Here is a 27,509-nt window from a genome sequence, read left to right as displayed (position 1 = left end):
TCCCCTAAATGGCCATAACAGCCAGGGCTGAGCCAGCAACTCCATCCAGATCTCCCACATGGATGCAGGGACCCAAAGACATGGGCCATCTTCCACTACCTTCCCAGGCACATTAGCAGGAAACTAGGTCAGAAGTGGAGCAGCCAGGACTTGAACCAGTACCCACATGGGATGCTGGTGTTGCAGGCAGTGGTGTAACCTGCCAGGCCACAGTGCCAGCCCCTAGATTTTCTTTGTTGAGGTTCATGTAAAGGTAAAAATCTAGATTAAGAGCTAAATGTTATTACTATAATAAATCTGTAGCTGAATAAGTCTGAAATAAAAGTGGAAAATCCATTTTTTCATATTTATCTTTAAAATATATAAAGTAAGGAAGTGGGTTTCCAAAATTACTTTTATGCTTATGTTAGAGGCTTTGGCTTTCTAGAATTCTTCCCTCTGACCAATAACTGACATTCTTCCCATGTCATGCCTAACCACTTCCATCGTTGGGATACAGCCAACTCTATCCATTTCATTCTCAAAGGCTTTTGCCTCTGAATTGATTCAGTCTAAATTATACTGCTAGTTATGTCAGTTTACATGCTTTTTTAATAGATTTATCTACTTATTTATTTGAAAGCCAGAGTGACAGGGAGAGGGGGAGAGACAAATCTTCTAGCTGCTGGTTTACTTACCAAATGCCCACAACAAACAAGGCTGGGCCAGGCCTAAGCCAAGAGTCAGGAACTCTAGCCAAATTCCCACATGAGTGGCAGGAATTGAAGTACTTGGGTCATCATGTGTTGTCTCCCAGGCACACTGGCTGGAAGTTTTACCTGTCACACCACAACACCCACCCCTATTGCTTTCTTTCATTCTTTCTTTTTTTTTTTTTTTTTTTTTTTTTTTTTTTTTACAGGCAGAGTGGACAGTGAGAGAGAGAGACAGAGAGAAAGGTCTTTCTTTTGCTGTTGGTTCACCCTCTGATAGCCACTGCGGCTGGTGCGCCGCGCTGATCCGAAGGCAGGAGCCAGGTACTTCTCCTGGTCTCCCATGGGGTGCAGGGCCCAAGTACTTGGGCCATCCTCCACTGCACTCCCGGGCCATAGCAGAGAGCTGGCCTGGAAGAGGGGCAACTGGGACAGAATCCAGCGCCCCGACCGGGACTAGAACCCTGTGTGCCGGCGCCGCTAGGCGGAGGATTAGCCTAGTGAGCTGCGGTGCCGGCTCCTATTGCTTTCTAAGTGGAAATTCAAACTCAAGTAGATTTATTAGCTCACAAACAGCTAGTCCAGCTTTAGAACTTAGGCTGGATCTAGGTGTGGCTCAAAAGGTCTCCGGCTGTTTGTCTGCAGTTCCCTCGGCCCTGCCTGTTTCTGACCTCAGACAGCAGCAAGGTGGTGTGTTTTTTGTGCACGTACAATCTCACAACAGTGTTCTGAAGAACTGACAGAGGGTTGCTTCCAGAAATGCTCTCAGAAAACTGAAGAAGTCGTTTTCCTAAATGTTCATTGCAACTTATTGTTCCCATCTCTTTGGCCCAAGCTGGGACACAGGCCAATTTCTGAAGCATTCACTTTGGAAAAGACTAGGATTTCCCTGGTTGTCTTAAATCCCTGTAGCTGAGGTTCCCTAAACCACAGTCGTTAAAACTGAACCATTTATTTTAAGTGTGGTTTTTTTAAAATATACATTCTAAAATTACAAATCTCTGTATGTGAGAAGACCAAACTGCCATGTCCTGATGAATCATTTTCTAAAGAACTGAAACTCACTCTTGCGGCTTGAATGCATCCTTTGGCACTGATAGCTGAGGTGGAGGATGGAAATGCAGGGGCCTGTGTGTGCCACGTCGTGATGTTAGTTATTAATGGGAGACCAGTTCAGGGAGGTGAGGCTCCCTTCCATGGGTGCTTCGGCCTCCCCTGCCAATGTGGGGCTACGACCATGGGCAGATGCCTTCTGCTGGCTCAGGAGCTGGGCAGGTTCCCCTCTAACACTTCACCATGTACATCTCCCAAAGACACAATTGCACAAGTTCACAGAAACCCAAGAACAAGTATCGTTTAGCTCCTTGTAGGGCAGTGGCTTTTTAAGTTTTTTGACACTGATCTGCAGTTAATTTATTTTCTATCACATTTAAGTATATACATGGACACTTCTTTAAAATAAAAGTTCCAAGAATATACACCCTTACTGTATGCTGTGCATACTGGAATCTTTTGTTCTCTTCCATTTCACTTCTTTTTCTTTTGTTCTCCACAAAAGGCAGGCCACACCCTCTAAAATGGATTTCATTCTCATCATTTGCAAAGCATATTGTAGGAAATAGGACAGACTTGCACAGCCTGGCAAGAAAGTAGGGTGGGCTGAAGAGCCCTGCTGCTGCCCTACCATGTGGCCATGGTGGTGGCCTTGTCTGTGAGCCATGACTGTGAGCTGCTTCTAGATTCCTGTGTCTGTATTTGCTTTTTTCAAGTCTCTAAAGGCAGGCAGGCTCTTTGCATTTTTGTAATGGGTAGGGCTGTTTGTTCACCTTCTCTTTGAAGAGCATCGTGAATGCTTTCAAGTTCATGCAGTGCTCTGAAGTGCCAACAGTAACAAATGTGGTTTCTAACAGAACCTTAGTCAGAGTGGATTAAGGCTCAGTGTAGCCTCATCTGTAATTCAAGTCAAGTCATCAGGCGGGAGGAAAAGAGTCCTCCTTTATACCTCAAGCTCTGACCTCCAGAGCCCTAGGGCTTCCAATAAACCTTGAGAAGCAACCAAGAAAGATCCAAGGACCACATGGCAGAGCTCCTAGACACCGTCTTTGACCAGAACGGCTCTGGGTTTGAGTCACCAGTTTTGTACAATTGACTCACATCTAAAATTTCATTTGAAATAAATATTCCTCTGCTTTATTTAGAAAAACAGCTGAAAACCTCTATTCTAGAGAATTCTTTCCTCGGTAAAGGGATACAAATAGAGGTTGCTGGCCAATTCAGTGTAATTTGTCACATCAGGGCCTAAGAAAGATGACAAGAATTATATCCTTATAAAAGGAAGAGCAGCTTAGAAAAACAGAAATATAACTTAAATAAACCCTAAAGTGGAGTGAAATTGAAATGTGTCAGTATTTCCTCTTGACCTTTTAGATTGGCAAGTTATGTTTAATAATGGTGATCTTGATTTTAAATTATTTTATAGTTAAAACAAACAAACAAAACCATTGAATTTAGCCAATCATTGAGAACCATCGTACAGCTAAAGTAATTGTGGCCTTGTATGTTGTCAACTGAATGTGGTTATTTGAAGTTGGTTTTTCCATTGCACTGAGTATTAAATCTATGTAAATTTTGAAGATTTTCTTCAAGTTTGTGTCGCCAGAGTGCATCATTAGAAATGTTGTTTTAAAGTGTCTGTCTCTGACTTCTTCATAGTATATTTTGCATAAAAAAGTAGTTTGAATCACATACTGGCTTCCTGCACAAAGTGTAATCCAGAGCTTGAATCAGTCTTGGGGTTTGAGAAATCACAACGAATTTTCCCCGGAAGTGTAGTGTTTATTTAAGTGTTTGTCTCCGTTCTTTCTAATTCTGTGTATTTTCCTTTTTGCTAACCAGGAGCTGCAGGTAAGTTGCAGCCTGGTGTTGTGGGTTGTTTACTTGTCGTCATCTGTGATGTGTTTGTCTTGTTTGTGGTCCCATGTGTGCTTGTGTATATTAGAATAGAAATGACCTAAAGAGTAGATATAGTTGGTCCCCAGTAATACAAAATAGAAAGTTAAGACAATCAGTTTAAAACAGGTTATCACACCAACTAATTTTGATCTCTTTAAATATTAACATTTAATGATGTGTTAAAAGTTTAAAGACACTGAAGGGCTGATTGAAACTCTGCTGTTGATGATGCATTAAGTATTTTTCATCTTGGTATGTTTCCTTGGTGTGTTATATTAACAACATTTGTAAGCATATATTTGAAGTCTTAGAAATCATGTCTTGCTTCCCCAGGGAGAAAGCATGGATAATTTCAACTGGGGAGTCCGCAGGCGCTCACTGGACAGTATAGACAAGGGGGACACGCCCTCCCTGCAGGAGTACCAGTGTTCCAGCAGCACCCCCAGCCTCAACCTCACAAACCAGGAGGACACGGATGACTCCTCCGAGGAAGAAGCGGCACTCACAGCCAGCCAGATCCTCTCGCGCACACAGATGGTATCCGCTTACCTTTTCATTTAATGACAGGGATGAGGAAGCAACAGCGGAGCCCAGGCGTCAGCTGCAGTTGCACAGCTGGCACGTGGAGGCCTTTTTCCTGCCACCCTAAACTGTGCTGCCCTCTAAGTGAGACCCGTTTGCTCCAGACTGTGCTAGTCAAGTGCTGCAGCAGTGCTGTACGGCAGGGCCTGAGCTGGCGTCAGAAAAAAATGTGGAGCCATCAGTTTGTGGGTGGCTCCCTGTCAGCTCTCCTGTTTGGACATGCCGGTGTTGTCCCAGTGTGTCTTTGAGCAACATCTCCCTCTCCCCCGACTCCATTTGAGTGTTCAGTGATAAACTGCCACGATCACAGTTGTAGTTGCCCACCGCATGCTGGTGTCATGGCTGCCAGGCTCTGGGCGGGGTGTTTTACGTGCGTTAGTCACTGTGACTCATCCCAACCACATCTGGCAAAGATGGTTTTTGCAGTTCTGCAGATTAAGTGTCTTGTCCCTGTACACACAGCTAGTAAGTTAGTAAGTGGGTGTGAACCAGGCAGGTCTTAGCACCCACGGTTTAACCCTGCCACCCGAGGCCTGGTCCTGTGTGGACTGTGTGCATTTAAAGAACTCCTGAGTTCCTGGCAACAGCACCGACTGAAAGAACCGCAGTCACTACACAGCTGTGGTGGCCCCAGTGTAACCGTGGAACTGTGGGCTCCAGGCAGGCTTTGCTGGCTGTGTGCCTGCTGAGTTACCTGTTACTTTAAAACAGAATTCCTGAAGGGGGCTGCTTTGTGGGAACTTTGTGAGGAGGAAAGCCTTCACCTGGCAGACAGCAGATGTGTAACAAAGGTTAGCTCTTAGGAGAGCCGTGGGAGAGAACTAACGACATCAGCCTATGAGGCCAACCCTGCTCATAGTGGTGTCACAGAAAAAGCTGCATTTTTTGCTTTTATATACTCTAACTCATAAACTTGATCTTCTTGTGTTTAATGCAGATCTGAAAAAATTATAACCCTGCTTAAAAGATAAAAAGTACAATTGTTTTTTTCTAATTAATAACCAATACATTTCAAAGAAAATAAACCCCACGAATGATGGGTTTATAGTATGTAAAATGAAGTGCCATTATAATAATTTTACATACTATAATATGCAAAATGGAGTGCCATTGTAATGATTTTAGCTATTCTTCCTACTTTCTCATTTCCTAATTGTGCACGGTTGATCTTGGTGTAAGTCCAGCTTCTTGGGCGTTCTCTCATGTGTGGCCCTGAAGCCACAGGGCAGTCAGAGAGCTCTGCCTTCTCACAAATCCTCAGCTCAACTGAAACACAAAACAGCACCATCAAAATTGCATTTCAGCTCGAGGCTATAGAGCTCTCCCACTTTGCTAGCTTCTGTTCCGCAAAATGCAGCCTGCATCGGTGCCCACTGAATTCTGCTGAGGGATTTGCTGTTTGCATTAATGACAGCCATGGTGGTATAGACTAGTGCAGAAAGAGAATTTGAGAGAATTCCTGGAACACTTGAAAGCCCTCAACTATGTTATGATCCAGAATGTTTCCCGTGGCTCTTGTGAGCACCACATAGATGGATCCCTCATTTTCCTTGTTCTCTTTTTAGTTAAACAACGACTCTGCCGCAGAGGAAACCATGCCAGACCACCCTGACTTACTTCTTCAGTCGCAAGATTCCATCGGCAGCAACACAACTGAGGAAGTACTTCAAATCAGAGATGAGACCCCAAGTTTGGAGGCTTCTCTAGATAATGCTAGCAGCCAGCTGCCTGAGGTGGGGAGAAATGGGGGCTGGTGCATGGCCAATCCAGGCTCCTTTTAGCGCTCTGTTACATCCTTTGCTTTTCTTTCAAAAGAGTTTTCATCTGATGTGCTAATTATTTGATTTGTTTCCAGTATTTCTAACCTGCTGGGTTATTTTAAATAAAATAAGTCAAATCTGATTTTTTTTTTTTTAAAGTTGGTCACTTAAGGAAATGACCTAGAGGTTAAAAATACTTCCCAGTGTTGTAATGGGCATTTTGCATTGCACACTGTGACTCCCTTAATGGGCAGGTGCATCCTGTGTGGCTCTGCATTGTCTTTGGAGGACTGCTTTCGTTTTTTCTTCTGTATGCTTTGTGTTGGGTTTATGTGATTGGTGCTGTGATTGGGATCCAAACCTCAGGCCAGCTGGGTTAGCAGTTGGTTAAATGAAATCTTTTACAAGACTTTGGAACCACTAGTATGACATTTTTTGGAAAGGCCTGTGAGAAGTAAGCCAGATTCCAAGCTAATGACTGACCAAAAATAAGTAAGTATTAGTTTTCTTAGTCTTTCTGTATTACTGTAGATTGTTTTTATAAAAATGCAATTGCTATAGTTCTGATAAATATGTTTTTATGCCTTGGTAAGTATCAGGAAAATACTGTATGTTTGTCACTGTTAAATTAATGAAGTTATTTGATAGACAGTAATCTAGTTATTAGATCATAATACTGTAGTAAGGAGACTCCTCATGTTTCACAGTAGTCTATTTTATGTGTCTAACCCTCTTGAACAGTAAGCAGACATATTTGAAATGAAGGTATTTTGGCTTCCTTGTTGGCAGTCTTTACCCATACTCATATTTGCTTAGATCATTGAATTCCACAAATATTGACTGTGATTTCATTAAATGCCAGGCTTCAGTTAGATGCTAGAAAGAATAGGGTGTTACCAGTTCTTAGGGAGTTCACATTCTATAATGCTTTTTAAAAATTACATTTCAGTATGTAGAAGCTCACTAACAGAGACAGTCAAGGCTTTGCAAAAGCCCAGAGCAGTGATTCACTGTGCATGGGGTGAGAAGGGGTCCTCGGAACAGGCTTAGTGGCTATGGGCCACACTGCAAGCAGAGGGACACCTAGAGGAGAGACATGAGAATGTGAATAGCATGGTATGTTCATGTAACTGCAGGAAATTCAGTATTTCTAAAGAGCAAAATGAGAGGAGGGGACAGACATTTGGCACAGCAGTTAGGACGCTGCGTGGGTGCCCACCTCCGTTACTGAGTTCCAGATCTACTTCTGATTCCAGCTTCCTGCTAACACACACCATGGGAGGCAGCAGGTGGCCTCAAGTACTTGAGTCCCTGCCATCCACATGAGATACCTGTATTAACTTTCAGGCTTCTAGGTTCAGCCCTGGTTTGTTTTTTTGTTTTTTTTTTTTAACTTTTATTTAATGAATATAAATTTCCAAAGTACAGCTTATGGAGTACGGCTTCCCCCCCATAACTTCCCATCAGCCCTGGCTTTAAAAAAAAATGGGAGGAGGAAGAGGAGACACAATAGGAGAGATGAATAGAGACTAAGATGTGAGAGGTTCCACCTGCAGTTCTGAAGATTGAGACTTGCCCCTGCCAGTATAGGAAGCCAGGTGGATTTTTTTTTTTTTTTTTTTTGACAGGCAGAGTGGACAGTGAGAGAGAGAGACAGAGAGAAAGGTCTTCCTTTGGCGTTGGTTCACCCTCCAATGGCCGCCGCGGCCAGCGCGCTGCGGCCGGCACACCGCGCCGATCCAGTGGCAGGAGCCAGGAGCCAGGTGCTTTTCCTGGTCTCCCATGGGGTGCAGGGCCCAAGCACCTGGGCCATCCTCCACTGCACTCCCTGGCCACAGCAGAGGGCTGGCCTGGAAGAGGGGCAACCGGGACAGAATCCGGCGCCCCGACCGGGACTAGAACCCGGTGTGCCGGCACCGCTAGGCGTAGGATTAGCCTAGTGAGCCGCGGCGCCGGCCCCAGGTGGATTTTCATTCTTTCAAGAGATAACCTCTGAAGTAAGAAGCATGGGGCCAGATACCTGGATGAAAATGCAGGGCACACAAAATGCATTCATTCTTTCAACCAATACTGTATCATGCCCCTACCATGGGCTGGATACTATTGTATGCACTGGGCATACAGCAATGTGTGAAACAAAGGCTGCTGGTCTTATGGGGCATAATTTTGGGAAGAGAGATGGATAAAGAAGTAAAATAAAACATAAATAACATCAGAAGGTGGTCACTTATTAATCATAACATGAGCGTCTTAATAGTATGTGATCTTGGGAGGAGTAGAAAGTGAGGTTAGCGTCTTAGGTGACAGCTAAGTGACACCATTTGGGGGAAGTGTTGCAGTCAGAGGAAGCAGCAGTCTCAAAGGCCCTGGTATGCCTCAGGACAAGTGACTGGCAAGTAGGGTATGGGCACAGTCATTGTATGAGAGGCCACAGGAGAAGTGGAGGTGAGGGTTGGTGGCCTGGTACCCTGATGGATATTACAGGCGACACAGCAGGTGAGCATGGAATTTGTAAATGGAAGAAGGACATGATCTCATGTTTGTTTTTTCTTGGCTTTTTTTTTTTTTTTCCATGGAAAGTATGTTATAGTACCTGCCACATGGAGCTTAGGGTTAGGGTCCTGTTTTTGGGGAAGCTACTTTCTCATTTGTGTTCTAATAAAGTCCCTATGACAGAGGTGTGCACAGTGGGTTAAAGGAAGTAGCATAAGGAGATAGGGAGAAGAATGCCAGCAGGAGAGGGAGGGACCTGCACCAGGAGTACATGAATGTGGAAAGCGTGCAGAGGACCGGCGGGATTCAGGGATGTGCGCTAAGGGGACTATTCCTTCCTGTTGTTGTGAAGTAAATGTTAACTCCTGGTTATTAATCTAACTACTGTGTGGCACTCGGCTCATAACATGGTATAACAGCAACAGATCTCTTCATTAGAAACAATGAAAAATTGACTGATACTAGAAATACCTGTGACCAATGGCTATGTATTTTAATTTTGCTTGACAAAGGGGAAAATCTTTTAATTTTTTTTTAAGATTTATTTATTTATTTGAAAGACAGAGAGAGAGAGAGAGAGAGAGAGAGATCTTCCAGCTGCTGATTCATTCCCCAGATGGCTACAATGGCCAAGGCTGGGCCAGGCTGAAGCCAGGAGACAGGAGTTTCTTCTGCATCTCCCATTTGGATGGCAGGGACACAAGCATGAGGGCCATCTGCTGCTGCTTTCCCAGGCCATTAGGAGGGATCAGTAGTGGAGCACCCGGAACACACACCGGGGCCCATATGGGCTACAAGTGTCACAGGCAGTGACTTTGCCCGCTACGCCACAGCACCAACCCCGAAAATATTTTGTTTCTATGATTAAGTAGTTATAGTGAGGAAAGTGTCATGAGAAGGAATTTGTACTTACTGGAAATGCCGTGTTATTTCAAAGGGGGCATTCGTCCATCCAGTGACCTGCTTCCTAAGCACTCTATAAAGTCCCCAGGGAGACTTTGCACTAAGGGAAACTCTTCAGTTTTATAGTAGTGGGCTTCATTATGCTTGTGACATCGGTGACTGAGAATGCAAGGGATTTTTTTAATTTTTTTTATTTTTTATTTTTTGACAGGCAGAGTGGACAGTGAGAGAGAGAGAGACAGAGAGAAAGGTCTTCCTTTGCCGTTGGTTCACCCTCCAATGGCCGCCCCGGCCGGCGCGCTGCGGCCAGCGCACCGCGCTGATCCGATGGCAGGATCCAGGAGCCAGGTGCTTTTCCTGGTCTCCCATGGGGTGCAGGGCCCAAGCACCTGGGCCATCCTCCACTGCACTCCCTGGCCACAGCAGAGAGCTGGCCTGGAAGAGGGGCAACCAGGACAGAATCCGGCGTCCCAACCGGGATTAGAACCCGGTGTGCTGGCGCCGCTAGGCAGAGGATTAGCCTAGTGAGCCACGGCGCTGGCCAAGGGATATTTTAAAACCACAGTATTTCATGTAAAAACAGTTCAACTGATACTAGAGGTGTCACCAGGGAATAAAATTTGACACTGTATCTGTTGGATAAGTGGCCTAATTTGTTTCTCCTTTGTATATTTACAGTGACAAATGACCCAAAATTGCCTTTTTAAAAAAAATTTGACAGGTAGAGTTATAGACCGTGAGAGAGAGAGAGAAAGGTCTTCCTTCCGTTGGTTCACTCCCCAAATGGCCACTATGGCAGGCGCTGCGCTGGTCCGAAGCCAGGAGCCAGGTGCTTCTCCCTGGTCTCCCATGCGGGTATAGGGCCCAAGCACTTGGGCCATCCTCCACTGCACTCCCGGGCCACTGCAGAGAGCTGGCCTGGAAGAGGAGCACCCGGGACTAGAGCCCAGCGCCCATATGGGATGCCGGTGCTGCAGGTGGAGGATTAACCAAGTGAGCCACGGCACCGGCCCCCCAAAATTGCCCCTTGTTAAAAAACAGAACAGGACAGCACCAAGATACTAAAATAAAACCAGAACTATTTTTAAAGCAACTTCTTAAGGATTACAATTGATTTTAATAGCTGAATTAAAGAAACCCATTCCTAAAAATGTTTCCCTTTATATGTTAGTGTTGGGAGGCAGAATAGGCTAAAGCAGTTCATGTCATGATGGGAACTTTAGGGCTGCTTATCCTTCCTTCTCTGTAATACTTGTACAAGTTACTCTCTGATCTCTAGAAGCAAGTAAGTTCTTCACTTTATTAGAGAAACTTTCACAGAGCGTTTCCTCTAGTATTTGTAATTGCTTAGAATTCTGCTTATGGAAGATAAAAATTATTCCTTATAGAAAGTGAGCTTTTGAATGTAACAAAGCGTATGTGTGTCTCTGTGTAAGTTCAAGGACACTGGATTCTTATCATCTGTGCGTAAACAATGGGTTCCATCCCATTAGCCTCAAAGCACTTTCTTCATGAAATCTCTTAGAAAATTTCAGTGTATATTATATAATTATAGATAAAACATAGTCTTGAAATTGTTATTCAAGAACAAATGACAACCGAATATGGATGTAAACTAGTGAAAATTGAGGACATTGAAACCAAGAAATTTGTATTGAAATATAGGATGTTCAAATGATCTAGACTGAAAATTCTAGGCGTAGAACTATCTCTAGCACTACTACATAACTTATTTTCCCAAATAACTAATGCTTACCCTTTTAATGGTCAGACTTTTTAAAAAAAAAAATTATATTGGGAAACATAGAAGATGTTGAGTACTAAGCTAATGAGATGATGAAAAAAATTTTAAATTTTTTAAATGCTATTTTCTGAAAACTCAGTTTGCTGCTTTCCCTGCATGATTAAGTCTAGACCACTGTTTATTAATGTACCTTGTTTATTAGTGTACCTTGTTTTTCTGCCCTGTCCCTGTGCCTGTGCCTTTGACACCTTATGGCCCCTTTCCCTGGAATGCCATCCCTGCCCCATTTTGGTCCATACCTGCGTGTGCTCTTTCTTCTGACACTAGTGTCTCAGTTGCCACAGCAAGGTCTCATCTTTCCCTTTTTGTAAATTTATTTTTATTTTTATTTATTTGTGAGGCAGAGTTACAGAGAGATTAGCCTGATTCCAGTATTAGCCTGTAAACTATAATTGAGTTTACAACAGAGCACCCAGCCCGAATCTAGTCAGTCCTTCCTTTTCTAGATGAATTTTACATTTGAATAAACTAAATCCCCAGCTAGTTTAGGGTCAGGGAAGTTTCTTATTTTGATTTTTCTTATTTTGTAAGGGAAATTTGATTTTTATTAATGACAAGGAGACGATAAACTGCTCTACACCCAAGAAGTAACTTAGTTATAAATGAAAGAAGCTGATCTTTATTTTAAAACTGTGAGATTGGGGCCAGTGCTGTGGTGTAGTAGGTAAAGCTGTCGCCTGCAGTGCTGGCATCCCATATAGGCATTGGTTCAAGTCCCAGCTGCTCTACTTCCAATCCAGCTCTCTGTTATGGCCTGGGAAAGCAGTAGAAGATGGCCCAAGTCCTTGGGCCCCTGCACCCACATGGGAGATCTGGAAGAAGGTCCAGGCTCCTGGCTTTGAATCAGTGCAGCTCCGGCCATTGCGGCCAATTGGAGAGTGAACCAGCAGATGGAAGACCTCTCTCTCTCTCTCTCTCTCTCTGCCTCTTCTTCTCTCTCTGTGTAACTCTGACTTTCAAATAAATAAATAAATCTTTAAAAAAATAAAAAACCCGTTGAGACCACTAATACTACTTTTCATTTTTACTTTTTTTTCTTAAGATCTATTTATTTATTTGAAAGGCAGAGTTAGAAGGAGAGATAGAGATATCTTCCATCTGCTGGTTCACTCCCCAAGTGGCCACAATGGCCGGGGCTGGGCCAAGCCAAAGCCAGGAGCTTCTTACAGGTCTCCCATGTGGCTGCAGGGTCCCAAGGATTTGAGCCATCTTCCACTGCTTTCCCAGGTGCATTAGCAGGGAGCTGGATCAGAAGTGGAGTATCCAGGACTCGAACGGGTGCCCATATGGGATGCAGGCACTGCAGACAGCAGCTTAACCCCCTGCACCACAGCACCAGCCCCTAGTACTTGTTTTCAAACTGATTAATATCCATGCAAATTCAAAGCTGGTATTGATCATATCACGCTGTGGGTAGAAATTCTTTCCATATAATGTGGAATTTTTTTCTTTTTTAATACTGGCATTTCATTTATTCAGTCATCTGTGTAGCTACCACATGGTGGTCACATACAACATTATTTCAGTAATGTTGCAGTGTATATGAAGAGATACCCATTAGTATACTTCATAACATTTTTATTATGACTTATTAAGGGATAAGAAAATGCAGTAATTCTTTTTACTAAGTGAGTTTATGATTCATTTTCAAAAGCATAACAGTCTGAAATTTCCCAGTGTTTTCTGAACACTGCTAGCTTGGTGATGCAGCTTTGTGAGTGCACAAGGCCAGAACCTCACTGGAGTCTTCCTGCCTCAGACAGTGCTTCCGTCACAAATATCCACCTCATGTCTGCCAGTCCGGCTGCCCCGGGCATCAGGTGCAGCTTCCTCATGATTCGTCGCCTTCCATAGGACCACTGAGTTGCTATTTTGAATTATCTCCCATGCTTATATTCAGAATTCACTTTGTTCCAGTATAATGAAAGTGACATTTCAAATGAGAGAATTTCTAGCAAAGATATGAAGTTTTACTTGTGTAGAGAGTATATGTGAAAAAAAAGATATTTTACCAAAGGACATATTTCTTAACAGATATCTAAATCCTGTGACTTAAGACAAAAACTCCTTGATATTTCAATATGGCAACAGGTGATATATTTTTAGATGATATATTTTAATGTCAAAAAATTAAGCCTAGGACTTTTAAAAAACACTTTTATATAATCCGAGTCCAAGAACTCTGAGACTCAATCAGACTCTGTAAATGAAGACTACATCATAAAACAGACTCGGATGGCAGCAGTCATGTATTGTGTTGATAAAGTTCTCTTTTTAACGTTTTTAAAAGTCTACTAAAAATCTGATCATTTTTCAGGATACAAGTTCAGTGTTAAAGGAGGAACATGTTACACACTTTGAAGATGAAGGGTCCTATCTGATTCAGGAACAGCAGGATTCTCTGGTGTGTCGAGGAATTCTTGATTTAGAAGAAACAGAAACACCAGAGCCTCTAGCTCCTGAGAGCTACCCCGAGTCCGTCTGCGAAGAGGACGTGACCTTAGCGTTGAAGGAGTTGGACGAGAGATGTGAGGAAGAGGAGGCTGACTTCTCGGGGCTGTCTAGGTGAGACTTGGTACCACACCTTGTTAAGAGGTGATATCTTCCCCTCAAGCCTTCCCCTAAACGCCTCTCTATCCCAGTTTACTCGCCTTTACCCACTGCACCGTGCGTAAGTCCATAGTCGGACTCTCTTCATTGTTTAGATGACAGTGATTTGCTACGTTGGTTTTTTCCCAAGTAAATGACATTTACATAAAGAAACACAAATAGGCCCTTCTCAAAACATAGTAGGTAGTGTCTGATGTTTAGAACCACACAAATATTTATTTTGCCAGATTGTCAAATGACCAAGTGTTAAAGTCAGTACTGGGGGTGGGGGCAGGCATTTGGCACAGCAGTTAAGACCCCTCTCTCCCCGTTCAGGATTCTCATATCCCATATCAGATTGCCTGGGCGGAGTCCTGGCTCCAGTTCCAGCTTTGCGCTGATTGACACCTTAGGAAGCAACAGGTGTCGGCTCAAGTACCTGGGTCCCTGCCCCCCACAGGGGAACCCGGCTGTGTTCTAGGCTTCCAGCTTTGGCCTAGCCCAGCAAGCCCCAGTTGTCGCGGGCATTTGAGGAATGAACCACCTGAGGGAAGATCTCTACTACTCTGGGTCTCTCTGCCCTTCAAATAAAAATAAAATAAATATTTACTAAAAATCAGTATCAGGTGAACTTTTATGGTACCAAAATGTATCTGCAATATTAGAATACTTCAAAAATATATGGAAATGGAATTAAAATATAAATTCATTTTGGTGCAAAAAATTTGAAATCCATGCGTAGAGAGAACGTTCTTAACAGTTCATGGAAAATGCATATTATGAAAAAGCTCCATAGACTTCTTATTTATTTGAGAGGCAGACAGCCAGAGACAGCTTCCACCTGCTAGTTCACTCCCAAAACATCCACAAGGGATGGGGCTGGGCCAAGCTAAAGCTGGGACCCAAGAACTCAATCCAGGTGCTCCAGGTGAGTGGCAGGGACCCCGCCACATGAACGGTCACCTGCCGCTTCCCAGTGCACATCAGGAGGAAGCTGGAATGAGGGCCGGATTCGGGACTCGAGCCCAGCTGCTCTGATGTGGGCCATGGGCATCTCAACTACTCTACCAGATGCCCAACCCCACCTGGATACCCTAAAGGAAATTTTGGTGGCTGTTAGGAAACTTGTATACCAAATGATTAAATAATGATTAGAATTAATGATACCATCTAATATTTACTACTTTTATAAATATTTGTGACTCAAAAGTATTCTTCATAAAAGTATCTCTTCATGTACTCTTTCAATGTATTAAAAAATTGAAGCTCCTTGATAGTTATTTTAATAAAAAATTGATAAGTATTTCAGAGTATTACATTAAAATTATGCATTTTTATTTCATGTGATAGTAGAGTTTTAATATATACAGCACATGACATATACAGTTTTAACATATACAGCACATGGTCAATTTTTTTCACTCTCAATACATCCATAATATTTACCTGCATTTGAAAGTGTATATTCATACAGTGAAAGTGTCTGATCTTTCCCTTTTACGGGTTTGGATATGGCAGCAGTCCATGCAATCAGTCATTGCTTATACCAAGTACAGGTGTGCCAGAAATGATGTTAAGGTAGATATTTAGTTATTTGGCTTTCTTTTCATTTTTTTAAGGAGTCATGTATTTAAAAGACAGACAGACATCTTCATCCGTTGCTTCACTCCCCAGATTGCCACGGCAGCTAGGGTTGGGCTAGGCCTAGACCAGGAGGTGGGGACTTCTTCCTGGTCTCCCACATGGGTGGCAGGGACTCCAGTACCTGCACTAGCAGCTGCTACTTTCCAGGCACAATATCAGGAAGCTGGATTGGAACAGAATAGCTAGGACTCAAACCGGTACTCCAGTATGGGATGCAGACATCCCACACAGCAGCTCACCCGCTGCACCACTTATCTAGTGTTCTAAAAGGCTGAAGCCAAATAGTTGACTTTGGCCAAGTGTATCAGCTGAAATTGAATGTTGCAACCCTATTAAATATAGTTATAGCTACTCTAGTTTGCAGGATACCTTTTGTTAAAATCAGTGACCACAATGGCAATTTTTTTTTAATGGTAATGCTTGGCTCTTGCCAAGACATTGTTTTTTTTTGTTTTTTTTGTTTTTTTTTTTTAAGATTTTATTTGAAAGGTAGAGTTACAGACAATGAGAGGGAGAGACAGAGAGAAAGATCTTCCTTCCATTGGTTCACTCCCCAAATGGCTGCAACAGCTGGAGCTGCACCAATCCAAAGCCAGGAGCATCTTCCGGGTCTCCCACGCAGGTGCAGGGGACAAGGACTTGGGCCATCTTCTTCTGCTTTCCCAGGCCATAGCAGAGAGCTGGATTGGAAGTGGAGCAGCTGGGACTAGAACCGGCACCCAAATGGGATGCCGGCGCCGCAGGCAGAGGATTAACTTACTGTGCCACGGCGCCGGCCCCACAATGACATTTTTAAAATTCACCTTTTTGAGGTTATTTTTTCACTCCAGATGTCTGCTTCATTTTGACCTTTTTCTGCAGTCACTAGTCAGGTTCTGCTCTGCCACATGAATCGCTCCGCATGGAGCTCCCCTGTGACGTGATCCACGCAATGTTAAGACCCGAGTGTCTGACTCAGCTACCTCATCTTTGCAGCCTAGGATTGTAGAATATCTGGCTGAAATAGTCTTTTCATTGTCCCATTCTTGTATGTATTTGTTGCAATAAATTCCTCAAAGAAAATGGCAAGGTCTTACGTTGAGTCAAGTCTGTTCTATCCATAGGCTGTGCTGCTGAAGTAGCTGAGCCTGCAGTGTGTGCTGGGCCTCATAGCGTTGCTTTGGACCTTAGTCTTGGGTTCAAATTCTGGCTCTGTCATTTCCGACCTGGTGACACAGGCATGTTCCTTAACCTCACTGAACTTTGTTTCCTCCTGTTAGATCAGGATAACGGTAGAGCTTAACCATCACAGAGCTATAGTGAAGATTAAATAAAATGATTGACATAAAGCATCTAACAAGCTCTTGATTCAAAAGTGCCCAGTTGGCAGCTTTAAAACATGATCCTCAATGTGGGCCTGTCCAAATCAGGTGCCTCCAACACTGACCACTTCAAATGAAAGCATTCTCTTCTGGATTATTCATTGAAGTTACCGAGATTAATCCATAGCAGTGTTGCGTTACAGAATTTGGCTTATTTTAAACTAGCTGCATGAAATTAGAGCTCTAATTCCAAAAATGTTAAGTAGAAAGAAAATAAATTTGCTTATTCATGCCTGCTTTAAAAATTTAGATCGTTGGCTGGTGCCGCAGCTCACTAGGCTAATCCTCTGCCTGCGGCGCCAGCACACCGGGTTCTAGTCCCAGTCGGGGCGCCGGATTCTGTCCCGGTTGCCCCTCTTCCAGGCCAGCTCTCTGCTGTGGCCAGGGAGTGCAGTGGAGGATGGCCCAGGTCCTTGGGCCCTGCACCCCATGGGAGACCAGGAGAAGCACCTGGCTCCTGCCATCGGATCAGCGCGGTGCGCCAGCCGCGGCGGCCATTGGAGGGTGAACCAACGGAAAAGGAAGACCTTTCTGTCTCTCTCTCACTGTCCACTCTGCCTGTCAAAAAAATTTAGATTGTACAGTTTCCAAACCAATGTATATGTAAGAATTAATATAACCACTGTTGACTGATTGAGTCTATCCTTGAGTGGTAGCATTATGATAACTGTGGTATTTGTGTTAACAGTCAAGAGGAAGAAGAGCAAGATGGTTTTCCAGAGGTCCAGACGTCGCCCCTGCCGACACCCTTTCTTTCTGCCATCATAGCTGCTTTTCAGCCAGTGGCGTACGACGATGCCGAGGAAGCCTGGCGCTGCCACGTCAGTCAGATGCTGCGCGACAACGATGGCTCCTGCGCGGTGTTCACCTTTCACGTGTTTTCCAGGCTGTTCCAGGTCAGCGAGGCTTCAAGTCTCTGAATTCACATTAAATTCACACTGTAGTCGACCTCAATAAGTCATGGTGTGTCTTCTAAAGTCATCCATCTCAAATTTTAGTAGTCCTACTGATTAACGATTTTTTTTTTTCAAAGAGAGTGATATTGCTTAAATGTAAACAGTGGTGTTGTAGAACTGCTAGTTCTTCATACAGTGACTGGTTCACAGACCTCCCCGAGGGAGTAAGAATAAAACTCCAAAACAGCATCTGATCAAGGCTCTGCCATGCCTGGCACCGCTGAGGACACCATAGTCCCTGCCTTTTAGGAGCTTCCAGGTGGTGCCCTGAATCAGTTAAACCAAGTGTTAAGTCGTGGCATAGCGGGTAAAGCCGCTGCCTGTGATGCTGGCATCCCACTTGAGCGCTGGTTCGAGTCCCAGCTGTGCTGAGTACTCCATGGGAGGCACCATGCTAACCGCCGTATATAAAGTATCCTCACAACATGACTGTGGGGTGTAGGTAACATTTTTGCATCCTGTGGAAAGGGAAACTGAGGCAGAGAGAGATGCCACCATTGAAGTCATTGTCCTCTGAGCCATCTGCTCTCTAGCTAAGCAAATTTGGCCCAACACTGAAGACCCCACTAAGGACACCCTCTCCCTGAAGCGTCGCCGACCACGCCAACCTCCCGCTGCTCCCTCCTGTCAGTTCTTTGGTGCTTATTAACCACAGCATTTATTTAACTCCGTTCTACTGCACTGTTACCTGGTTTTCTGTTTGGGTTTTCTTTCCTTGATAACTCCTTATACTTGCGCTAAAATCATCCTGATGCCACCTAAGAGTTGTACACTCACACATGTACGTATTATTTGTATAATAGTCTAAGTCCACTGAGTCTTTTGTATGGGTTTGGCACTGCCTGGTTGTCTAACGTAGATGAAGATTCCTGGATTCTGCAAAGATACTCCTCATAATGCGTCTGTACGAAGCTAATGCCCGTCCAGTCGAACAGCAGCCGCAGCCACGGGTAGTAAGCAGCATTCCTGACAGTTTCTTTCAGGCAGGCCTTCCCTGCAGCAGAGCTGATCCCTCAGACTTGGGGGACTGACTGCTAACGCTCTACAGCATGCGTTCCCCACGTCTGCCCTAAAGAAAATGACCATAGGAATGGGGACATGAGCAGCATGCGTCATTAATTTCTTCCAGAAATACTACTTGATAAATCTTTATTTTTTTTTTTTTTTGGAAATTGACGTGTTATTAGGATGTTATATATAACATTTTCTCTACTTGTAAGTTATGCTTCTTTGTTTAAACATGAAAAAAAGGCCATCTGAAATGTTTTCCTGTGCTTTTCCCTACAGACAATTCAAAGAAAGTTTGGTGAAATAACTAATGAGGCAGTCAGCTTTCTGGGCGAGAGCCTGCAGCGGATTGGTACCAAATTTAAAAGTTCACTAGAAGTGATGATGATGTGTTCAGAATGCCCAACAGTCTTTGTGGACGCTGAAACAGTAAGTTTTTACACACAGGCTTATTCTAGACTAAGTTGGAATGGTATCTTTCAGTAAATGGTCTTTTTAAGATACTTTTAAACTGTGAAAATTCAGTTTTCAGCTTGGTTATAGATTTCTGATAATAGACAGTTCCAGTGTATCAGAGCGGCAGCCTGTGACTGTTCCTGACTCCAGCCCCCTCTGCCCCAAGTATGGTACGGAGTACAGCAGAGAAAGGCAGCTAAGAGCTACTCCTGCTCCAAGTCCTAATGGGACACCAGAGTCACACCCCTGTCCAGTGTCCTCTTCCCTGACTCATGAATAAAAATGGGTAGATGGCCAGACTCCCCCCATAAAGTGCCCAGAGCTCCTTGGTCTTCCCCTGCCTTGTTGCCAAGTACACTTAGATTTTTTAAGATTTATTTATTTGAAAGGCAGAGTTAGGGAGAGACAGAGAGATCAATCTCCCATCTGCTGGTGCTCTCCGGCGCCGTGGCTCAGTTGGCTAATCCTCCGCCTGCAGCACCGGCACCCTGGGTTCTAGTCCAGGTTGGGGCGCCGGATTCTGTCCCAGTTGCTCCTCTTCCAGTCCAGCTCTCTGCTGTGGCCTGGGAGGGCAGTGGAGGATGGCCCAGGTGCTTGGGCCCTGCACCCGCATGGGAGACCAGGAGGAAGCACCTGGCTCCTGGCTTCAGATCGGCACAGTGTGCCAGCCGTGGCGGCCATTTGGGGGTGAATCAAGGGGAGGAAAGACCTTTCTCTCTCTCTCTCACTGTCTAACTCTGCCTGTCATTAAAAAAAAAAAAATGGAGCTGGGCCAGGCTTGATGCCAGGAGGCAAGAGCTTATTCCGTGTCACCCACGGTGGGTGCAGGGGCCCAAGTAGTTGGGCCATCCTCCACTGCTTTCCCAGGCACATTAGCAGGGAGCTGGATCAGAAGCAGAACAGCCAGGACTCAAACCAGCACCCTATGGGATGCCGGCACAGCAGACAGCAGCTTTACCTGCTATGCCACAGCACTGGCCCCCACTTACAATTGTGCTTCAAGATATTTGATGGCTCAAGGTCTTCAAAGCTCCAGGGGTGATACCTTTGAGGTATATACCGGCCTGTCATGCTGTTTGACGCCTGCGTCAGTTTTGAGACCACCGTCCTTCTTGGACACCCCTCTGCACTGTGACTTTCTCTCAGTGAAAGGTCAGCTCCTAGGATGGCACAGAGACAGAAAGGGAAAAGCAGCCATCAGGTCCTCCCTGACCCAAAGTTGTCAGTCACCTGACTGATCAGAAGTGGTCACCTACATCACTGTTTCTGATTTGACAGCTGATGTCATGTGATTTGCTGGAAACGCTCAAGTTTAGCGTACTGGAGTTGCAAGAACACCTGGACACCTACAATGCCAAACGGGAAGCCGCAGAGCAGGTGAGTGCTTTTCACTGTGTGAACCGGACACCAGGACTGCCAACACGGCAGCAGGAGCCCCCAGGCAGAACAGCAGCCCCGCCAGCACTTGCTCGGGCTTTTCTGAGAACGTGGAGGCCTTTGGGCTGTCCACGCAGTGAATTCCCCTAACTGGCTTCCTGAGATCAGCCTTCAAGGAGCACAACGGACAGCCACAGCTTTGTGCAAGGCTGCTGGGTCGAGACATCTCGCTGCTGCCGCACTGCCAGGGGAAGTAGCAGCAATGTTTCTCTGAGGCCACATTACAGAATTGTGGCCTAGAAAACCTCTAGCCTCTGACAAAGTGGTGATCTGCTTCCTGTGCCGTGTATGTGGGCAGGCAGGAGATAAAGCACGCATGCAGTAGAGGACTGGGAATGCTTGCTAAGACATGCTTCTTCCATTCCAACTGCACTGGAGAACACAGTAGCTGCATTCCCTGAGAGTAAACTGGTATGTTTTCAAAGAGCAGGGGCTGAAAAGCAGAGGGAAAAATGCTCCTTCCACACAAACTGTAAGGGTAGGCTTTTTTTCTAGGTGAGTCTAGTAGTAAGTATTACACATGTAAAAGCCTGTGAGGACGGCTGCTCCCTAAGTATTCTAGACAGCATCATAAAGCTGACAACCTATACAAATCTGTAGAAAAATAATCTGTCACCCAAGTTATAGCTACAGATAAAAGTACTGGCAACAAATGACATCTCCCACGATCATACAGAGCTGACAGAACAGACGCAGACCAAGCTCTGGTTTCCAAGGAAGGGTCACTTGGAACTACAGAAAACCTGCAAGGAATGCGGAGGTGATCTTCGACTCGGGTTAAATTTGGGATTGGTGGAATATTTCAGGGAGAGAATATGGTTTGAGAAAATACTAATATCAGTACTTTGTCATCTGCAAAGGGGAGAGGGACCTTAAATTTGGACTGAAAGATTACTGACAGGTTGGAGAAAAAGAGCGAGCTTTCAACAGGAGCAAACCGAGCAAGATGCGCTCGCTTGATTACACCCTGTGTGGGTACTCTGAGGTGGATCTTTTGCACAGGTGTGTTCTGCTGAGTAGCCATCTAGGAGTGAATTTCGAGGTTACAGGGTATACATCTGGTCTACTTCAGTAGAGTCTGTCACGCAGCTCTCCAAAGGGTTGTAGCCATGTACAGTCCCACGAGAAGATGTGCGAGAGTGAGCATCGCTTCATATCTCGGCCACCAGTCGATATTGCCAGGTTTTAAATGTTCAGCCATTCTGCTGGACATGAGCCATTATATTATTTTGCATTTCCCTGATGCCTAAGGGTAGAGCCCCTTTCATACTGATACCTCATTTAGGTGTTTTGTGACATTTACCTTCTAGTCCCTTGCCCATTTTTGTGTTTCTGATTGGTAGTTCCTTATGCTAATGACAAGGCTGTTATTGGACATATGTATTGCAAGTATCTCCCTGCCTGTGGCCAGGATTTTCACCATCTTTAATAGCATCTTTGGTGACCATGGATCTTTAGTGGAGTCCACACTATCAGTCTTTTCTATTATGGTTCTGTTTTCACGGCTTCAGAATCACTGCCTAGCCTAGCAGCAGAGTGTACTGATACAGTAATGGCCCAACCCCTGTGCAGCGTGGCCCTGCCATTCCCCATCCAGAGACGAGCACGTTTGCCCTGCTCTTCAGTCTCCAACGGCCACGTGACTCGTTCTAGTCAAGCAGATTCAGAGGCAGTCTTGGACGACGTCAGAGACTGAGACTGCCCTCGGGAGGCCTTTGGCACTAACTCATGTCTGTCAGGGCGTAAATCGGGATAAACTCCGGCCTGCTGGAGGATGAGAGGCCTTCCAGAGTCAGGGGCATCGCAGCCACCAGCCAGCGAGCCAGGCACTTGCATGAGGCCAGCTCCCGGTGACTGCAGACTCATGAGTGACCCCAGGCAAATTTAGAAGCAACTCCCAGCCAACACGTGGATTCATCCTTCACTGGAAATATGGATTACAAGTATTTCTTCTCTGTTGTTTTAAGCCATTAAATTTTAGACCAAAAGCTACTGGTTTTTACAGCAAAAGGTAACTATAAAATAGGAAAATAAATATATAAATGGAAAAAACATAAGATATCTACAGATAAATCTAAGATACAGATCTCCACACAGGAAACCTTAGGTATTACAGAGAGAAATTAAAGGCCACCAAATAAATGAGACTATACAATGTGTATGATTCAGAAGACTCAATATTGAAAAGATGTCGTTTCCCCCATAAAATGACCTGTAGATTTAATGCAATCTCATTTAAAATCTCAGTATATTCATAGAAATTGACAGGCTGATTCTAAAATTTTTATGCAAATACTAACAGCTGATAATAGGGTAAACTGTTTTCTTGAATATAGATCAGCAAACCGGTTTTCAGGTTGTATATGGCCCACTGCCTCTTTTTGTACATAAAGTGTTTTTGGAACACAGCCATCCTGTTTGTATAGATATGGCCTGTGGTTCCTTTTGCAGCACAGAACCCGAAACTTGGAGCAGAGTCTGGAGGGTTTGCAAAGCTGAAAACACTATCTGGTCTTTGCTACAAGCCTCACCAAACCTTGTCTTGGAAGAGCAATGACAAAGTTTGAGGACTTAGATTTCTAACCAGAAGGCCTATTAAAAATCTCAAAACTGAGTTGTACTGGCAAAATAAACAGACTAACAGAATACAATGGAGAGTACAACCCAAGATGTACACATGTATAAATGCAGAACATACAGCAAAGGTGCAGCATTGCGACGCAGGCGGCAAAGAACAGACTTCTCAACAAATTGTGCTAAAACAACAAATTTTGTACGGGGACAAAAGTGAACCTAGATTCCTTCTCATTCTGTCTCTTCTCTTTATCTAACGCCAAGGATTTTCTTACCATGAAGTTTTCCTCCTCTATTGGTTCTTGGTTACATATTTTTTGGAATTATCCTGTGTTCTAAGCTCACAGGCGAAGGCTTGTCCTGTTTACCAGGACCCCAGCACCCTGGCAGGAACAGGGTGATTTCTGCCTCCCCAGTCCCTGACCAGAAGCCTCTGCTGCCTGGGGCCTTGGCCTTTCTGCCCATGATGAACCCAAGAACACGAGTGTCCCAGGAGGACTCTGTGCAGGCTGTGGGGCGCAGGCCTCAGCAGTTCTCTTTCCTTCCGGGTCCTGGCCTTCAACACCTCACACCTCACCCCATCTTCCCAGCCCAGTGACACCACTGGGTACAAACTCCAAGCTATAACTTTTGATTCAGCCTCTGTGTCCAGGAATATGAATGAGCAAATTCCTCCAGGATAATCCATGGGGTGACTGGGGGGCTCACTTCAGTGCCTTTCTCCAACTCCCCAAGTCCCGGCTGGTAACATTCAGCTTCTCTAACTGTCCTGGGAATCTTACACACCCAGGTCTGTCACACCCAGAAACTGAACCTCACCAGTTAATCCACCTTTCTTTGAGCCTTGAGTCAAGAAAAGACGTGAGAAGACATACATACCAGATGGTCTGTGCAGGCTACCTGCTGTGTCTCAGGCGCTCTGCAGGCCAGTGGGCAGCATGGGACTTCGTGGTTCGGGCTTCTAACAGAAAAAAATATATGTTGAGTAGTGCCCTCAAATTCTGTATTACAAGGTATACAGTATTAAAAGTTATATGATAATAATAAGTCAGTAAATAACTGAAATTACTTTTAAATTTATTAGTATACAAATTCTTAGACAAACTGGACCAGAGTAGTGATAACTGTGTAAACATTTTATATGAATAAAGATAATGCACAAATTCCACCATAGGTGTCAACTTGAGTTTTGCCGATACAAAGAAATCTGCTGATAGCTTTTGACAGTGGTGCCACCGACCATCTCTCACCAGAAAAGCTTAACATGTTTTTCTTCCGAGATGCTGTCAAGTAAATGGCCTAGAGGCTGGAGCAGTCTGAGGCACTGGGATAAAAGGAACATAAGGTCAACGAGATTGCTTTTGAAATAACTAAGATGTCTAATTTTAATTCTTTGTAGAACATTGAGCTACAATTGAGAATTTTAAATGTCTAATACCAAAAGATTTTTGGAGTCCTTTATAAAGCTAGGTTTTGTTTTTTTTTTGCAAGTTCTAATGAAAAAGCCTTCTGATTTCTTATATTAATGATTAATAATGTCACCAAAACAGAAAGTCAAAACAACTGCTAATAAACCTGTCAAAACCCAGGAGGACCTTAACTTGCAGGCTCTTAGCTTTTACGTCAACTGGGAAATTCTGTGGCTGTTGTGCTGTGTTCTGTACCAGGATGCTTTTAGTTGAATAAAGAAAATGCACTTTAAAAACAACTCTAGGAATAGCCCCTGGATACAGGAGACATTTAGCTTCTGCATCTATTATTCTTCGGAGATAACATGTTTGCCATTCATTACAGTCCAAAAAGAAAGAAAGAAAAAAGAACGAACCAGATCTTAAATGCATCTTGGTTTCTGTTTCACTAATTAAAACTGACACCAGTGTACTGAGAAGCGAACAGACCTGGTTCATTCTAAGTCGCCTTTATTAAATTGACCAGAAGGGAAGCACAGCGTTCACTTCCCCATCTGACATTAGACGAAGGTCAGGTGTAGGTTGTGAAATTTCCAGTAAAAATCAAAACGAAGGGTATTCTGCATGGAAATGGAGCATCACAGGCCCTTAGGAGCTATTGTGCTTTCATTAGGAAACTGTCCCATGGGTGCATCTGGTGATACTGAGCGTATCCTGCTGTGTCCCACAGAGTCGGACCGACTTGGAGATGAAAATGTGTATGTCTACAGCTAATGCCAGAATCTGTCCATTTTTAAGTCTGTTTTATATGACTAGGCTGTTATGAATTTCATTGTGTATTACACAAGTACTATATTGTAACTTACTATTACTTATTTCTTAGTGGTTAGACAATTGTAAAAGGACATTTGGTGCCAAAGAAGACATATATAGGATAAACACAGATGCACAAGTAAGTTTCTTGTTTTGTTTGTATTTCTGTATCTGGGAAAACCATGTGTATGTTCAGATGTCCTTATCTGATAGTCCTAGAGATAAAGACATGTGTGAAATTTGTCATTGATTATCAGAACAATCTTTATAAAAGTTAGGCTCAATAACGAAAAATTTACTTTAATAAAAATGATCAGTTTGTGACTGAAGCTTAGTAACACTCTGCAGATAAGCTTGATGGGTATCTGGGCAGTCCAGGTCAGCTTTTAGTTGCATCTGCTTCTTAAAATCCAAACCGTCCTGCGTTAGCGCTATGAAGATGGACAGTCTGGTCGGGAAAGCCGACCCAAGAGCAACGCAGCGGATGCTCCGGTTGGCCTCCCCAGAGGTGAAATCTGACCGGTTAAGTCATGTTTTCTCCAGTGTAGAGTTCAGTGAAAGATTTAATGATCTATTTACTGTAGGAATTGAGGATTACAACCTATAAATTATTCTAATGGAGATGCAACGTCCTGTGAGGAAAATGCATCATCAACTACAGAGTTACCGCCATTTGGCTTTAGAATGCCAATCTTGTTCAACTTCAGTTACACTCTAGTCCTGTAAAAGTAATACTATTGTATTCGTCCAAGAATTTGAACTTTTAGAAAAACCAAGATGTGGAAAAAATAGTGCTAAGTGACCTATTTCAGGCTGTGCTAGTGGCATGCCACACTCCTACCCTTACACCTTGGTTATGTAGATACTCTATCATCCCCATTTTGAAGATGAAGGAACGGAGGCTCAGAGAAGTTTACTTACTAGTTTTAGATAAACAGGAGCACCAAGACTCCAACTAGGCAGGCTTGCTACAAATCCTGTACCGTCTCAGAAACTGTCAAGTCATCTTGTAAAGACATGAAGCAGTGTACCAAATTACCCCAGCCTAGGATTAGCTCCTTTGGTTCCACAGCATTTTGCCAGTGTTTTGCACTTGGGCAAGTAGTGTACCTCTTTTCCTGCATAAAGTACGTGGTTATACTAAGTGACCTCCAAGACTCAAGCCAACTGACAGAGCTTGAGCTTTTCTAAGTGAAAACTGAACACTATACATTTAAGACTGACTTTCAAATAAAATAAATCTTACAAAAGGAAGAGTTACACAGAGAAAGAGAGAGAGGGAGAGAGACTTCCAGCCTTTGGTTTACTCCCCAGATGGCCACAATGGCCTGAGCTGGGCCAGATCAAAGCCAGGAGCTTCTTCCAGGTCTCCCATGTCGATGGCAAAGGCCCAAACACTTGGGCCTTCTGCTGCTGCTTTTCTCAGGCTGTTAGCAGGGAGCTAGATTGGAAGTGGAGCAGCAGGGACACAACTGGCACCCAATGGGATGCCAGTGTGGCAGGCAGCGGCTTTACCCGCTACACCATAATGCTGGCGCCAAGACTATTTCTTACCTCACCCTTCAGGTTCAGCTTCTCTTGTTTGGAGATCCCTCTTACACTACACTTTACTCTCCGTCCCTGTATAGTCTTTTACATACAGTATGTATTGAATGAGTAAATGCAGAGGACGCCCATGCCAGTGTCAATAGACTTAACAGCAACTATCTAAAATATGTATCTTCACCTAGTCACTTAGTATCTGTGAGATGAATGTTTGGTAGTTCAGACCTATAGAATTTTAATGACACTTTTGCTATTTCTTACAATTGTGATGATAACAATGTCAAAAGAAGTGAGAAAAGCATTTGACTCAAATTATTAATTTCCATGTGAAATAAACTGTATAAAAACCAAACCTCAGAAATTTAGGTATGCTAACATGCTTGACATCATAGTGTGCCCAGCTAATGTTTACTGCATGGCTGTCCATACCTGTGATGGTAAATGGTGTGGCGCTAAGTTCACCTTTGCTTAGCAAATCCTTTCCAGATAGGAATAAATGTAACAAACAGTCCTTCAGAGGAATCTATTTAG

At 44.0% G+C, this 27,509-nt stretch overlaps 1 protein-coding gene across 33 annotated transcripts in view; it reads left to right on the top strand.

Moving 5' to 3' along the window:
* The window catches only part of FRYL (FRY like transcription coactivator), a 299,529-nt gene that overhangs the window by 266,207 nt on the left and 5,813 nt on the right, over positions 1-27,509 (top strand). For all 33 annotated transcript variants that reach the window (XM_070068188.2, XM_089325409.1, XM_089325408.1 and 30 more), the window contains 7 exons: positions 3,978-4,181; positions 5,792-5,959; positions 13,504-13,751; positions 17,469-17,676; positions 19,024-19,173; positions 20,479-20,577; positions 25,504-25,572. In XM_070068188.2, the coding sequence (XP_069924289.1) occupies positions 3,978-4,181; positions 5,792-5,959; positions 13,504-13,751; positions 17,469-17,676; positions 19,024-19,173; positions 20,479-20,577; positions 25,504-25,572 (1,146 nt within the window). The remainder of the gene's footprint in view (positions 1-3,977; positions 4,182-5,791; positions 5,960-13,503; positions 13,752-17,468; positions 17,677-19,023; positions 19,174-20,478; positions 20,578-25,503; positions 25,573-27,509) is intronic.

This window comes from Oryctolagus cuniculus, chromosome 2 (assembly GCF_051225735.1).
Source record: "Oryctolagus cuniculus isolate XC-2025 breed Fujian yellow rabbit chromosome 2, ASM5122573v1, whole genome shotgun sequence".
Lineage (NCBI taxonomy): Eukaryota > Metazoa > Chordata > Mammalia > Lagomorpha > Leporidae > Oryctolagus > Oryctolagus cuniculus.
The sequence above is the reverse complement of the archived record's forward strand: the minus strand, read 5'-3'. Positions and strand labels throughout refer to the sequence as shown.